Consider the following 15,202-nt stretch of genomic DNA (forward strand, 5'->3'; position numbering starts at 1 on the left):
CTGTCACATGTGCTCATGGTGAACCTGCTCTCATCTGTGAAAAGCACAGGGCACCAATGGCGGATCTGCCAATTCTGCTGTTCAATGGCAAATGCCAGTCGAGCTCTATTGCGCGGCGCAGTGAGCACTGGGCGTACTAGAGGACGTCGGGCCCACAGGCCGCCCTCATGAAGTCTGTTTCTGATTGTTTGATCAGAGACATTCACACCAGTAGCCTGCTGCGGGTCATTTTGCAGAGCTCTGGCAGTGCTCATCCTATTCCTCCTTGCACAAAGGAGCAGATACTGGTCCTGCTGATGGGTTAAGGACTGTCTACGGCAGTGGTTCTCAACCTCCCTAATGCCGCGACCCTTTAATACAGTTCCTCATGTTGTGGTGACCCCCAACCATAAAATTATTTTCGTTGCTACTTCATAACTGTAATTTTGCAGTGAGAGGAGTAGTGCCACATCACTGATGTCAGTGGGAGGAATAGTGTCCCATCATTGGTATCAGTGGGAGGAATAGTGTCCCATCATTGGTATCAGTGGGAGGAATAGTGCCCCATCATTGGTATCAGTGGGATGAACAGTGCCCCATCATTGGTATCAGTGGGAGGAATAGTGTCCCGTCATTGGTATCAGTGGGAGCAATAGTGCCCCATCATTGGTATCAGTGGGAGGAATAGTGCCCCATCATTGGTATCAGTGGGAGGAATAGTGCCACATTGTTGGGGTCAGTGGAAGGAATAGTGCCCCATCATTGGTGTCAGTGTGGGAGGAATAGTGCCCCATCATTGGTGTCAGTGGGGGGGGGGGAATAGTGCCCCATCATTGATATTAGTGTGGGGGGAATTGTTCCTCATCATTGGTGTCAGTGGGGAGGAATAGTGCCCCATCGATGGTGTCAGTGGGGGGAGGAATAGTTCCCCATAGTTGGTGTCAGTGGGGGGGGGGAGGAAATAGTGTCCCATCATTGGTGTCAGTGGGAGGAATAGTGCCCCATCATTGGTATTAGTGACAACAATGATGGGGCACTATTCCTCCCACTGACACCAATGATACTTACCTTGCTGACACCTGCTCCAGCCTGGGCTCGCTCCCTCCCTCTCCCATCTACAGCCAGCATACCTGGCTGCAGCAGCACCATCTGCACGCTACAGACACTTACCTGTCAGCTGTCTTCCTTCTCCGGCGGCTCCCTCGCTCAATCTTCTTTGATCTTCGCGCTGCTGCTCGGCTCCACCTCTCCAAGTTCCACCTCCTCACTGGTGATTGGCCGCCTGTGTGCCTCTCCTGAGCTACAGTTCCGGCGGCCAATCACTGACGAGGAGGCAAAGCTGTTGAGTGATCCTGGGGATGTGGCCAGATGACAGCGGCGGCATGTCATCCTGCGCACACATCGCGGCCCAGGGAAATGTGGACGTATCTGCATGTGGGTGGACCCGCCTGGAGACTGATAGCGGAGCGGTGTCTCGGTTCCTAAGACCATCGGAAATATGTGTTTTCCGATGGTCTTAGGAGACCCATGTGAAAGGTTTTTTTTTTTTTTTTAATTTAAATATTTATTGAATTTTTCATGTTAATACAAGTACCAAAAAAAAGGGAAATAATTCTCATACAAATAGACATTTATATCATTTCTATCTTTCCCTTACTAAAAACTCTTTTCTTTCCCATCCCACTACCCCCCCTTCCCTCCCCTCATCCCCCCCCCCTCCCCCTCTGCAGACTCTAGCCCATTCTAATCACTTGAGGCTTATTAATTTTTTGCTAACATCCTAGTTCATATTATCCTATATTTCTCTTTCAATCCCGCTCTTTCCCACTTTTCCCATCTCCTAAAATAAACTCTCATCCTATCTTCCTGCATATGGTATGATCTTTCCATTCTACCTATCTGGTTTACTCTATTAATCCAGTCTTCCTCCTTGGGTACCTCAGGTCTCCGCCAAAACTTGGGTATCAACCCCTTCGCCGCATTCAAGAAGTACCATATACCTGAATCTTTATATTTATTTACTGATGTCTCCACATTGTGTAGGAGGCACGTCGTTGGGTCTAACCCTATGTCAATTTCAGTTATTTCTTCAATCAATTTGACTATTATCTTCCAAAAAGCCTGGATTTTCGGACATTCCCACCATATGTGAAACACCGTGCCTATCTCTCCACATCCTCTCCAACACATATTTGAATTTTCCCCATTCATTTTGTGCTCTACACTCGGTGTGATGTGCCATCGTGTCGCACACTTATAATTAACCTCAACCTCTCTCATACTAACATTATCGTGTATCAATCTAAACATCTTTTTCTGTCTATCTTCATCAAACCTAACACCCATATCCCTTTCCCATTTTGTTATAAAAGTTAACTTTGTGTTTGTGTCTAATTCTGTGAGTATTCTATACACTTTTGAAATACCGTGTTTTCCATCCCTTCGTGTCTCTAACAACCTTTCAAACATATTCCACTCCTGTTTTAGTCTCAGGGGTTTCGGTAGATTTCCAATAAAACATTTCAATTGATGATATTTCCACTCGTCTATTCTAATAAAAATATCTCCCTTCTTCTCTATTAAATCTTTAAGTGATCTCAATTCCCCATCCACCAAAACATCTCTCAGTTGGGTATCCTCCTTTCTAAACCATCTCCCTGATATCTTATTCTTTCCCGGGGGAAAGTACTCAATATTTGTGAGAGGCATTAATATAGAATTAAATTCCCATTTCATGTTTTTGTGTAAATTGTCCCATACCCTAAAGACATTTAAAGTGTAGATACTTGTGCTTTCTTTACTTCCCCTGAACTGTGGTGGGACCCATATCATCTGACTCAATCTAATGCCACTAAGATCATTTTCAATTGTTACCCAACTTTTCCCCTTATGGTTAAATGTCCAGTCGTATATTCTTGCTAAAACCACTGCTTTATAGTATCTCTTGACATCTGGTAGACCCAATCCCCCTTTCTCTTTAGTCCTACTCAATGTTTCATATGCTATTCTAGGTTTTTTATTCTTCCATATGTATCTTGTTAACATTTTTTTCATTATCTTAAAGAAGGCTTCTGGAATTTTAATTGGTACCATTTGAAATCTATACAGTATTTTAGGCAAAATTACCATTTTGACTAGGTTTATACGTCCTATCCAGGATGGATTTCCTCCTTCTAGTCTTTTTATATCTTCCCTGATCTCATTTATCAAAGAGATATAGTTTAATCTATACAAATACTTAGATGAGGCAGTGAGTTTTATTCCTAGATATTTTATCTCTTTTTCTCTCCATATAAAGGGGAATTCTTTTTGTAGTTTTTCTTTTTCATCCTTTGATATATTAATATTCAAGATCTCTGTTTTCGTTGGATTAATTTTTAAATTTGATAGTTCACCGTACTCCTTCAGAATCTTCATTATATTTGGGAGAGTTATTCGGGGATTCCCCACATAGAACAATAAGTCGTCCGCAAAGGCTGCTACTCTATGTTCTATGGATTCTATCTGAATTCCCTTTACCAATCCACTGTTTCTTATTATTGACAACAGCGGTTCAAGTGACATATAGCAGAGGGGACAGTGGACAGCCCTGTCTTGTACCATTAGACATTCCAATGGGTTCTGATCTCTCCCCATTTACCATAATGATTGCAGTAGGCTCCCTATATAGTTTACTTATCCACTCTCGCATTCTATCGCCTATCCCCAGCACTTTTAAGTTGTCCATCATAAAACCCCAGTCCACTCTATCAAATGCCTTCTCTGCATCAATTGACAAGAGCACCACCGGGGCTTTCCCTTTTCTACTTTTCTGAATAAGCATCAGGGTTCTCAAGCCGTTATCTCTACCTTCTCTCCCCGGTACAAAGCCCACCTGGTCTCCATGGATCCAATCAGGCATCAGATCCCTCAATCTGTTTGCTAACACCTTTGCATACAGTTTAGTATCTGTGTTCAATAATGAGATAGGTCTATAGCTGGAGCACTGAGATGGATCTTTTCCCTCTTTGTGAATAAGTACTACATGGGCCTGTAGGGATTCTCTCCTCACTTCCATCCCACCTCCCAGAGCATTCATATATTTCTCCAGCTTGGGTAACAGTACTTCACTAAATTTCTTATAGTACTTAACTGTATAGCCATCCGGGCCTGGGCTTTTTCCCCCCCCCCTGTGCTTCTTAATGCTATTTTAATTTCTTCCTGGGAAATTTCTGCGTCTAGGGAGTTCAACTGTGCTTCACTTAGTTTTGGTAATCCCGCATTTTTTAAGTATATCATCTTTTTTTCATTAATTCCCTCTTGAGCTTCTTTTAGCGGGCCTTGGGGACTAATATTATATAACTTTTTGTAGTACTCCGTAAACACTTTAATGATCTCTTTATTTGAGTGAACCAACTCCCCCTTTGGACTTTTTATCTTTTCTATATAATTCCTATTTTTCTTTTTATTCAAAGCTCTCATTAGATATCTTCCTGGTCTGTCTCCCCATCTATATCTCTCGTTCAGAACCCTGTTGTATACTCTTCTCTTCTCCTCATCCATCAATCTCTCTAGCTCATCTTTTTTATCCAATAACTTCTGTCTCGTATCTTTTGTTATTTTCTTCTTATGGATCTGCTCCAAGTCCAATATTTCTTTTAAAAGCCCACTGACCCTCTCTCTTCTTTCTTTTTTCTTCCTTGCTCCTGCCGCTATCAAGATTCCTCTTATGAATACCTTGTGGCTTTCCCAGACTGTAGCTATCGATACTTCCTCCGTTTCGTTCTCCTTAAAGTATACCTTAATCTCTTTCTCGATTTTCTGAACTAAATCCTCATCCAGAAGAAGAACCTCATTTAACCTCCACCCTAATCCTCCCGTCCACCTTCTTCCCCATCCCATTTTCATTACGACCGGAGCATGATCCGAGAACGTCCTTGCCTCTATGTCAATTTTTACCAGATGATCTATAAGTTGATGGTCTAATAAGATGTAATCTAATCTCGAGTATATCTCATGTGCATTAGAGAAGAAGGTATAGTCTCTGTCTTTCATATGCATTATTCTCCAGGTGTCCACTAGTTGGTATTCATGCATCACTTTTTTCAAAGCTCTCAGAGACCTACCCCTCTCTCTTTGCACGGAAGAGGTATTATCCTTTTGTGGGTCCATACAGAAATTTAGGTCTCCAGCTACTATCAAGCGCCCTTTTTTAAATTCCATTAATTTTTTCAACAGACCCTTCATATACATCTCCGGGTTTTTATTAGGGCAATATATATTGGCTAAAGTACAGTCAATCCCCTGAAGTCTACCTTTTAAGAATAAAAACCTCCCCTCCGGGTCAGTTCTTCTATCCTCCAGCTCAAATCTCATATTCTTTGCCAAGCCTATTGCAACCCCTTTTGCTCTTTTAATTGGAGAATCTGCATAGTACCATGTTGGGTAGTGTTTGGATTTCAATTTCACGTTTGCCTCTATCTCAAGGTGCGTCTCCTGTAAAAATACCACTGACGTAGCCCTATGATGTAACTCATTAAACATCCTAAATCTCTTCCCTGGACAACTCAGCCCGTTCACATTATAGGTTATAAACTGTATTTCTTCCATCATTCCCAATTAACTCCAACTCTCTTCCAGATTGCCTCTTCCTCTTTATCCCTTCTGTCATGCAGAGTATTGACCCAATACCTCCTCCCCTGCCTCCCTCCCACCCAACTCCCGTCCCCTCCCCCCTCCCTCCCACTCTCCCCCCCCTCCCACCATCCCCCCCCTCTCCCCCCCCCCTCCATCCCCTCCCCCCCAACCTCACCACCATCCCCCCTCCCCCCTCTTTTTAGGCCTTCACTTTGCCTATTCATCATTTGTGGAACTAACATCCACCTTTGATTTGGTCCTTAGGGCTACACTCCTCCCATGGCTAGCCTCCCCTCCGACCAGATCTCCCCATTGACCCCTTTCTACTTGTACTTCTTAACAAGAAGGGGGAGAGTTATAGCAAAACTAGAGGAGTGAAGGAGGAAACAAGAGGCAGATTAGGGACACATAGGGGCAGAGAGAGGAAAAAAAAAAAACCAACCCTCTCTCCCCTCCACCCCCCCCCCCTCCGCCCTACCTCCCCCCCTCCACCAGTCTCCACTCATCCCCTCTCCTTAGTCCAATTCCCTCATGTTCTTCTTTCCATTCATTAATTTCAATTCTCTGCATTTCCAGTCTATCACAAAAGTTTCTCAAGTCCTCTGGGAACCTCAAATGGGCTGTTGTTCCGTTTTTCCATCCTATTAAACACTCCGGTACCCCCCATCTATATTGCACCTTCTGTTTTCTCATCTGCTCTAGCAAAGGCCTCAGAGCTCTCCTCCTCCAGAGAGTCTCCGATGACAAATCTGCATATATTTGAATGTCCATTTCTCTGTATTTTATTACTGGTTTTCCTTTAGTTTTCCTCCAAATTCTTTCCCTTTGCTGCAGATCCATAAATTTAACCAGTATGTCTCTCGGCCTATTCTTCTCATGGTTCCCCTGGATTTTCCCATTTCTGGAGATTTCTTCTATATTGATCCTTTCCATATCAGAGTTTCCCATTATATAGTTCAGTAGTTTGCCAACCACCTCTTCCATTAGTTCTCCTTTTAGGCTTTCCGGTACCCCTCTTATCCTTATATTTCTCCTTCTTTCTGTATTCTCTTGGATTTCTGCCTTATACCGCAATTTTTCCTGAACTTTTTCCATTTTGATTATCTTGTTTTCTAGTTTGGATATGATCTGGGTCTGATTTTTAACTTTCTGCTCCGTTTCCTCCACTCTTAACAACAGCTGGCCCAGATCACTCCGAATTTTTACCATTTCTTGTTTTATTGTTCTCTCCAGTTCTTTAAACATTTCTGTCATCTCTTTTTTATTTGGGATTTGTAGGTCTTTTTCTGTCTCTGATATTTGTTGATTACTACTGTCCAAATCCATTACTTGTTTGGGGCTACTTTGAATACTTAATTCTAAATCTCCTTTGTCATTTCTGCTCTGGGGCCTTTCCGGGGTCCCGTTTCCCAGGGATATGTACCTTTTAATTGTACCCGTTTGGATCCCTTTAGGCCCAATTCCTTTTACACTTTTGTTCTTCATTGCTCCTGGACCTTTTATTATTTGCTCATGAATTCATGTTTCACAAAAAAATAAAAAAAATAAAAAATAAAAAAATAAAAAAAAATCTTATGTGATACAAAACTGGAAATCCCAGGCCTGTCTGTTAACTTTCTGTGTATTTCTTTGCCAGCACCATATATTCTTTTCTTCTTTATATTCTCTGGGGGTCCCCTCTGTTCTCTCATTCTCTGCTTTCCTTCAGCTTAACACTATTCCTCCCATATCATCACAGTTTTTTATCATCACAGTTTTTGTTTTTTTTTTGAGGACACAGCCGGAGTCACTCACCCTCCCTGCGCCTCTCATGGGATTTATCCAGAGCTCCTCCGATGAATTGGCTCTCTTGCTCGCAGGGGGACCCTCCAGGAGTTTCCAGGGCTTTCCCCCCTTCCTTGTTTGGAAGGGAGTCCTTCTCCGTTCACCCCCACAGGGCTCCAACCATGGCTTTCTGTCTCCAGCTTGTCGGCCGGCCGGCCGGCTTCCTCTCCTCCCAGGGATGCACTGCGGTCGGTCACATGTCCCGGCCGCACCTCCCTGTTTCCCGGCAACCACAGTCAGCTTCCCCGCCGCTCTCTGCTGGTCTCCGTTACCCCGCTCTTCCTCCCGCGGGCCGCCACTCGGTCGAAGGAGCCCACCAGACCAAGGTAGGTCTCTGGTTTCTAGGGCACCATACCTTCAGGAGGATTTTTGAGACAACAGGGGATCGGTCGGAGGGGATCCAGGCGGGAGCTCCTACCGCGAGCTCTCCACCGCTGCCATAGTTAGGCTCCCCCATGTGAAAGGGTTGTTTGACCCCCAAAGGGGTCGCAACCCACAGGTTGAGAACCGCTGGTCTACGGCCCTCTCCAGCTCTCCTAGAGTAACTGCCTGTCTCCTGGAATCTCCTCCATGCACTTGAGACTGTGCTGGGAGACACAGTAAACCTTCTGGCAATGGCACATATTAATGTGCCATCCTGGAGGAGTTGGACTGCCTGTGCAACCTCTGTAGGGTCCAGGTATCTCCTCATGCTACCAGTAGTGACACTGACGCTAGCCAAATGCAAAACTAGTGAAAAACAGTCATAAAAGATGAGTAGGGAAAAAAATGTTAGTGGCTTCCACCTGTAAAACTATTCCTGTTTTGGGGGTTGTCGCATTGTTGCCCATCTAGTGTACCTGTTGTTAATTTCATTAACACCAAAGCAGCTGAAACTGATTAACAACCCCCTCTGCTACATAAATGACCAGATCAATATCCCAGGAGTTTAATTGACTTGATGCTATACTATGATTAAAAAGTGTTCCTTTAATTTTTTTGAGCAATGTACTTACCTGAGCCTGATCTCGATCCAGCACTGTGCCTGAGAGCAGTGGCACTGCTCTCTCTCTCTCCCTCCTCACTGGACTCGTTGAGAGCAGTGAGAGCCATGGGCTACTTCTGCTGTCAAATACAGTGACAAGGGAGCAGGGGACAGGCCGCACTGTGTCAACAGACATACAGAGCATGGCCTGGGATCGGGAATTGATCTGTGCAAAATCACTGCACAGATCAGGTAAGTATAAGATTTTTTTTTTTTTTTTTTACGAACCCTTACAATAACTTACCTTACATGTGTGGCGCAATTTATGTTTACATACACATGTGCACCTTACTTGCGATTTTGCATTCGGGTGTGTACGGGGACAGCAAGGGTGCTTTTTAGTTTTTTAAATTATTTTTATTGATTTTATTACACTTTTTGTATTTATCATAATTGCTATCACAAACCAGCCCCCTATGTAATAGCACGAGCAGGTGACAGGTGACATAATGTCTCCTCTGCATTCCACTGCAGATGATCAAGTACATATTGTGTTTCCCCTATAGCAGCCATAGGGTGATAGCTGTGATATCAGATGTTCCATGAGCTCCTCCAGCTCTAAATGTTACAGCAGTTTTCCATGTAAAAATCAATACCCAATACCAAGTTCACGGCTCTACCAGTGGATGAGAACTTGTTTTAACTCCTTGAATATCAGGAAGTTTATAAATGTCAACATTTATTTTCATTTATTATTTTATTATTATCTAATAAATTTAATAAATTATCATTTATTTTAATTTCAAATATTAAGAGACTTTATATGTATGCCGTCAGGCCTATATATACTGTGTATATATATATATATATACAGTATATATGAACCACTTTTGAAACCAGTAAAATTAAAATCACCTATTTTTATTATACAATAGGCCATAAAAATCCTACTAGACATATACACATAAGTTAAGACCAAAACAGCCAAAAGTTCTCAATCCATAATGAATTGAGTTGACCTGTGCATTTCATGGATCACTCGACTTCTTAAAGACCTAGGACACTTTTTCAGTCAGTGCAGTGATTATAACTCCCAATATTCTTTAATCAAAGTAGAACACCAAAATCAAAGCTTTTTATATCCTATAATCGAACATGGTAAATAAAACTTTACAAATATTGTTTACAAAATATTCATAAAATATTATTCAAAATATTCTGTCTTTTCTATACAGAAAGCCTAATGCTAAAAAATACAGTATGGTTTTGGGCTTGTCTTAGTCTCTCTCTGATCTGGAATAGAATCTCGGCTGTGGCCTCTGCCTTCGCAGATACTCCAATAACTATGTCTTTGCAAATCCTTTTATTGGGTGCCCCTATTTCGGGTGTTCCTGTCAGAGAGATGAGGCTGATTCATACAATTTGTGTCTCATCCTTATGGGCCATTGCCCTTCATTGGAAGTCCCCGACGGTTCCTTTGGCCTCCGTCCTGCAGAGAGTTGACATGGTTATGCTCATGGAACGTATTCATTATACACTGCTAGATAGCATGCACTTGTTCAGCAGAAAATGGGATGGTTGGAAAACATATTGGCATTTATTCTCTGACTGATGGTCTATCATGATTTGATGTGTTTTGTACCTTGGTTGTTTTGTATTCTTACTGACTGCCTTACTCATGTACGTGCATTTATCTTTTTTTATACTTCTATCTTATATTATTGTTACTTACCTATGTGCCTTGTTCTTGAGGTGTTTTGACCCTCAAGAGATTTTACTGTTATTGTTGTCTATCTTTTAACAAAAATCATTTGTAAACAGAAAAAAAATATACAGTAAGGGCCTGTGCCAACAGATGGGCAAGTGCAGCATACATTTGGCTTCAGTCTAAGGCATTTCTGAGATCATACAGAATTCATGGCTTGTGCCGTTGTCTTGCTTCAGTTGCCTTTGTGTCTCTATAGACTTGTATGGGGAGAACAGCAGTTTTAAAGCAAACAGAATCCAGTTGCCACAGGCCCTAATTAAAACTTAAGTCCAGAATTTATATAACTTGCCTGAGCTTTAAGAAAACAGGGTGCGAGGATTTGAAATTACACTTTGCAGAGCTCAATGAGTAGAGCTCTGAGAGCTGATTGGAGGGAAGAGACACATCATCCCCCTTCACAAACCAGACAGGAACAGAGCTGAGGCTGTCAATCATGGGCTGTGTGCAGGAGATCCCTCCCCTGTCACCTTTTTTTGCTTGGTGTCAGGAAAACTTTTCATAAGTGAATAATACTGATAGCAGAGAAAAGAGCACACAGAAATGACAGTGCTCCAATGGCTGCAAGCCCTGATCTGTGTATTCTAGCTGTGCGAGTTCTCCTGTCAGAATACAATATAGCAACAGAAGAGATATCTGCACCCACATTGCTTGTGTTGATGTGGGGATCTCTCAGTTTTTTTTTATTCAACCTGCTAGTTGAACAAAAATAAAATACATGTTTACCCAGCTTAAGACAGGAAGCCATAGGGACGCTTGCAGTGGGTATAATGATGGCAAAAATGGTTCTTTTCTATCCTCATTTAATCCAAAATATAAACCATTTTTCTCCCCAAACGCATTGGCTTGATTTACTTGTCGTAACTCTCAATAAATGCCTCTTAATCTACCATCAAAAGTGCATTCTTTTGGACATCGGGCGCTCCTTCTTTCTATTATTCCAAGTATACGTGTGGAAACGGCCTTAAAGCTGTACCAGAAAGGCAGCCCAAACCCTAAGAGGGTTCACCGCCAGTATCCACCATTGGGTACAACTGACTGGGGGGACATCTCCCTACCCACCCAGGCGACCAACCACCAGCGACCAATGACTGATCCAGTCAGCCCAGTGCAGTCTTAAGCACAAAAAAGATACCATTTTATCTAGGGCTTTGTTTTATTGAGTAAGAAAGTTTTAAAATGTAACATTTTGTATACATTGTAATTTAAAGTTTGGACATACTTTTCTGATGCATGTAGATGTCGGTTATGAGATTTAGAGTTGCAAATCTTTTCTGTACTTGTTGTTTTACAATATTGTTTACGTATGCAATCAAGTTTGAATTAGGAAGCAAAAAGAAAATAAGATCATACTTAAAAAGTGATTGTAAAGGAAAAAAATGTTTATTTTAAAAACTATACACATTATACTTACCTGCTTAGTGCAGTGGTTTTGCACAGAGCAGCCCCAGTCCTCCTCATCTGGGGTTTCCTGTCAGCACTCTTGGCTCCTCTCCCTTATGTGTGCCCCCATAGCAAGCTGGGGCTCCTGCCCCCCACGGTCTTGTAAATGGACTGTTCTTGACCTCAGGATGCTCGCTGCAGGCTCCATAGACAGGAACAGTCCACCGCTGGACTATGGGGGAACACGGTTTTTTGGAGGATTAGTGGTTCAGGTGAGTATGAGCTTTGTCCTTACCCATAGAAAAAATGAGCAGCTGATCCATGCAGAGGGTGCACAGCCCTACTGCATGGTAGAAAAAACTATTTGACCAGAGTTCTGCTTTAATGCATAGAATGCATTAAGGTAAAAAAACCTTCTCCATCCTATGCATAGTAAAGAAATTATGCTATTATGAGATTTAGGATGAATTTACATCAGGGACTTGTGTTATTGTCATATACATCCCATACTGTCCCGTCACCATTAACATATTCTAAGGCAATGAGGGTTACTAAACAATGAATGAACATATAAACATATAAACTCAAATTTTGCTAGAAATGTATTTTTATACTTTCGGGATATATATTTTATTATATTTTTTTTCTTTGTTTTTAATCAGGTCATTACAAAACACTTTATATGATTTTTTTCATAATTAATACTGCCTGACAGCATATAGCAAGCTCTTGGAAAGAATACCAGCTTTAAGTAACTAAGTTACAGCTATAGAAAATTAATAGTGAAGCGCTTAAATCGTAAAAACTATTTTCAAAATTGTGCTACATATACTATATTACAAGTAAAAAACAGTCAATAAATCATTTCCATATAATGTGCAGTGACACCTCCTCCCAACAGGAGGAGTAAAAAATCATGCTATCAAATTTACACAAAACCCTTTTGTGAAATGACACACACTGTGATATTCCTATAAAGTGCATATAAATTCCTTTAGGGACCTAAAGTGCATATATTATAAAAATCAAAGTGATAAATAAATAAACTAAAAATAAGTGAACACCACACTTGATAAAATAATTACTCTGCTTAATAATAAAACAGACAACATATAAATCATAAGTGCAAAACAGTCCGTGCACCACACTTGATGAGATGATTACTCTGCTTGATAATAAAACAGACAACATATAAATCATAAGTGCAAAACAATCTGTGCACCACACTTGATGAGATGATTACTCTGCTTGATAATAAAACAGACAACATATAAATCATAAGTGCAAAACAATCTGTGCATATGCAGCTGTGTGTTCAACTCAAACGTGTTCCACTTCTAATGTGAGTTAAATCCTCCAAACGGCAGCAATGCCTGCTCACCTCCCCTCCTAGACCCACACAGGGCCGAACAGCAATTTCCACCTCAGTGGTATCTCCTCTCTTGGCAAGCTCCTCCTTACTGAGTATCTTCTCTTGTGTCACCACTCCCAGGTATATAAGTAAATACAAAAACTTTCCATAGTGTAGTATTTTATTAATAAATAACAAAATAAACAAAGTATTGCACTCACATTAAGCTTCTTCCTATTCAGGCCTTTTTACCACATCCTATGGGTAAATGTGTATATTACTGGGGGAATCCAATATGGCTGCGGCGTCCGGACATGCGTCACCAGAAATGACGTACCAACCGATGCGTTGCGTCACGTGCGTCGTGACTTCATCAGGGTTATATATGAACCCTGATGAAGTCACGACGCACGTGACGCAACGCGTCGGTTGGTACGTTATTTCTGGTGACGCATGTCCGGACGCCGCGGCCATATTGGATTCCCCCAGTAATATACACATTTATTACTGTAGTGCAGTTGTCTCCAAACTTAAACACGGGCTGCCCATCATGATGTCAAGCAATGCTAGGCTTTCGTTTTAAAAAGTTCAAAGTTGTCTCCACAGTGAGTGTCATGGATATCAGTTGTAAATCTATAGGTTAAAAAAAAGAGAGAGACTAAAAATGTTATACATTCCTTTTAATTATTGTGGGAAATAAATCTATAGGTGAATTGTATAACCCTCTTAAGAATCTACAGCACATATGCACTGTAATAATGCTTGTTCTCTCTAGCAGAAACACAGCCATGCCATTAACTGTAATAGTGATGATATGCTCTTTGTTCTCAGTTCCAGATAATCTTGTCCTGAGGGCCCTCACTGATCGTCTCGGCAGGCTGGAGTGCAGCACACGTGGCTGGGTACTTCATGGATTCCCAAGAGACCTGGAGCAGGCCAGTCTACTAAATGACGCAGGATTTATACCCAACAGGTGAGATTTCTTCCTTTGGACCTGCTTCGGTATTTAACATGTATTTCAGCTTCAAGGGAAATTCTAGACCAGGGGTACTGAATTAAAATTCATGGAGGTCTGATCAGTAAAATTTTCTTCCAACCAGGTCCAAATGGCATTATTGTGGGATCCTTAACATCGCAGCCCCCCTTCTTTTATATCACAATTCTATTCTTACATCAGTGTCCTCAGCCCTCCCTGCATATCACAACCCCCCCCTTTACATCACAGTCCCTCACTTCACATTACAGTTTCCCCCTTACAGCAGTGTCCTCTACCCCTTTCACATTACCCCCCCCCCCATCCCCACAGTGGTGTCCTCTACCCCCTTTCTCTACTCCCACTTTACATCACCCCCTCCAGCCATGTCCTCTGCCCACCATCACTTTCCTTCCTGACACGGGTGTGGAGAGCAGGAGGCAGGACAGCTCTGTATGGAGGGTGAGGGCAGGAGCTGTAAGAGTTAACTTTTCATATTAACAAGATGGTGATTGCTTGCTAGGACCTTCATGCACCCTAGCAACCAATTACCTTTGCGTTAACTTGAAAAGTTAACTCCGGCAGCTCTCACTCCTGCCCTCCATTCAGAGCTTTCCTGCCTCCCGCTCTCTGCTCTGCTGTGAGAAGGACAGTGGCGGAAATTAGGGAAAGAAGCGGCACCTAAATGGCAGGATGGGACAGTGACTTAGTCCGGATTCAGACCGAGGTCCGCCATTTAGTGATACCTGCTTTAAACAAAGCTTGTATGTATGTGTGCGGAGAGAGACAGAGAGGGGTATAGGTAGAGCTGTGTAGTTCAGCATGCAGGGATGACAACACTGGTTGGGATTTCAGTGTTGCAAAGTCACTGTGTTGTTGACCTGAACAGGAAGTTAGGAGCACACTGGATTTCTTTGAAGACAAAGCCCCTTTGCTTACTGCCCAAACCATATATCTTTACTTTACATGAGTGGTAGTTATTTCATATCAGGATCCACAAGAACAGCCTCTGACATTGCCAAAGGGCCACACATAATATTTAGGGTATGTACCATTACAGAAAGAGACTGTGGAATTAGTAAATAATCAGAGACTGTGCCCAAGATACAGGAAATGGTCAGAGACAGCCACCATGCTACAGGAGATGGTCAGAGACTGGGGATGGTCAGAGGCTGTGGTGACGCCACAGGAGCTGCTCAGGGACTAAAGAGATGCTATAGGAAATAGCCACAGAGTGCGGCAAGATACAGGAGGTGGTCTGAGACTGCTGACATGGTACAGGAGATGATCAGAGACTGCAGGCAATATACAGGAGATGGTCAGAGACTACAGGCATGATACAGGAGA

At 42.3% G+C, this 15,202-nt stretch overlaps 1 protein-coding gene across 3 annotated transcripts in view; it reads left to right on the forward strand.

Annotated features, from left to right (window-relative positions):
* AK8 (adenylate kinase 8) overlaps window positions 1-15,202 on the forward strand; it is a 197,794-nt gene that overhangs the window by 138,494 nt on the left and 44,098 nt on the right. For all 3 annotated transcript variants that reach the window (XM_089675084.1, XM_089675085.1, XM_089675086.1), the window contains one exon: window positions 13,714-13,855. In XM_089675084.1, coding sequence (XP_089531210.1) covers window positions 13,714-13,855 — 142 coding nt within the window. The remainder of the gene's footprint in view (window positions 1-13,713; window positions 13,856-15,202) is intronic.

Source organism: Staurois parvus, unplaced genomic scaffold (assembly GCF_062004578.1).
Source record: "Staurois parvus isolate SC_StPar_1 unplaced genomic scaffold, SC_StPar_1.0 ptg000154l, whole genome shotgun sequence".
Classification (NCBI taxonomy): domain Eukaryota; kingdom Metazoa; phylum Chordata; class Amphibia; order Anura; family Ranidae; genus Staurois; species Staurois parvus.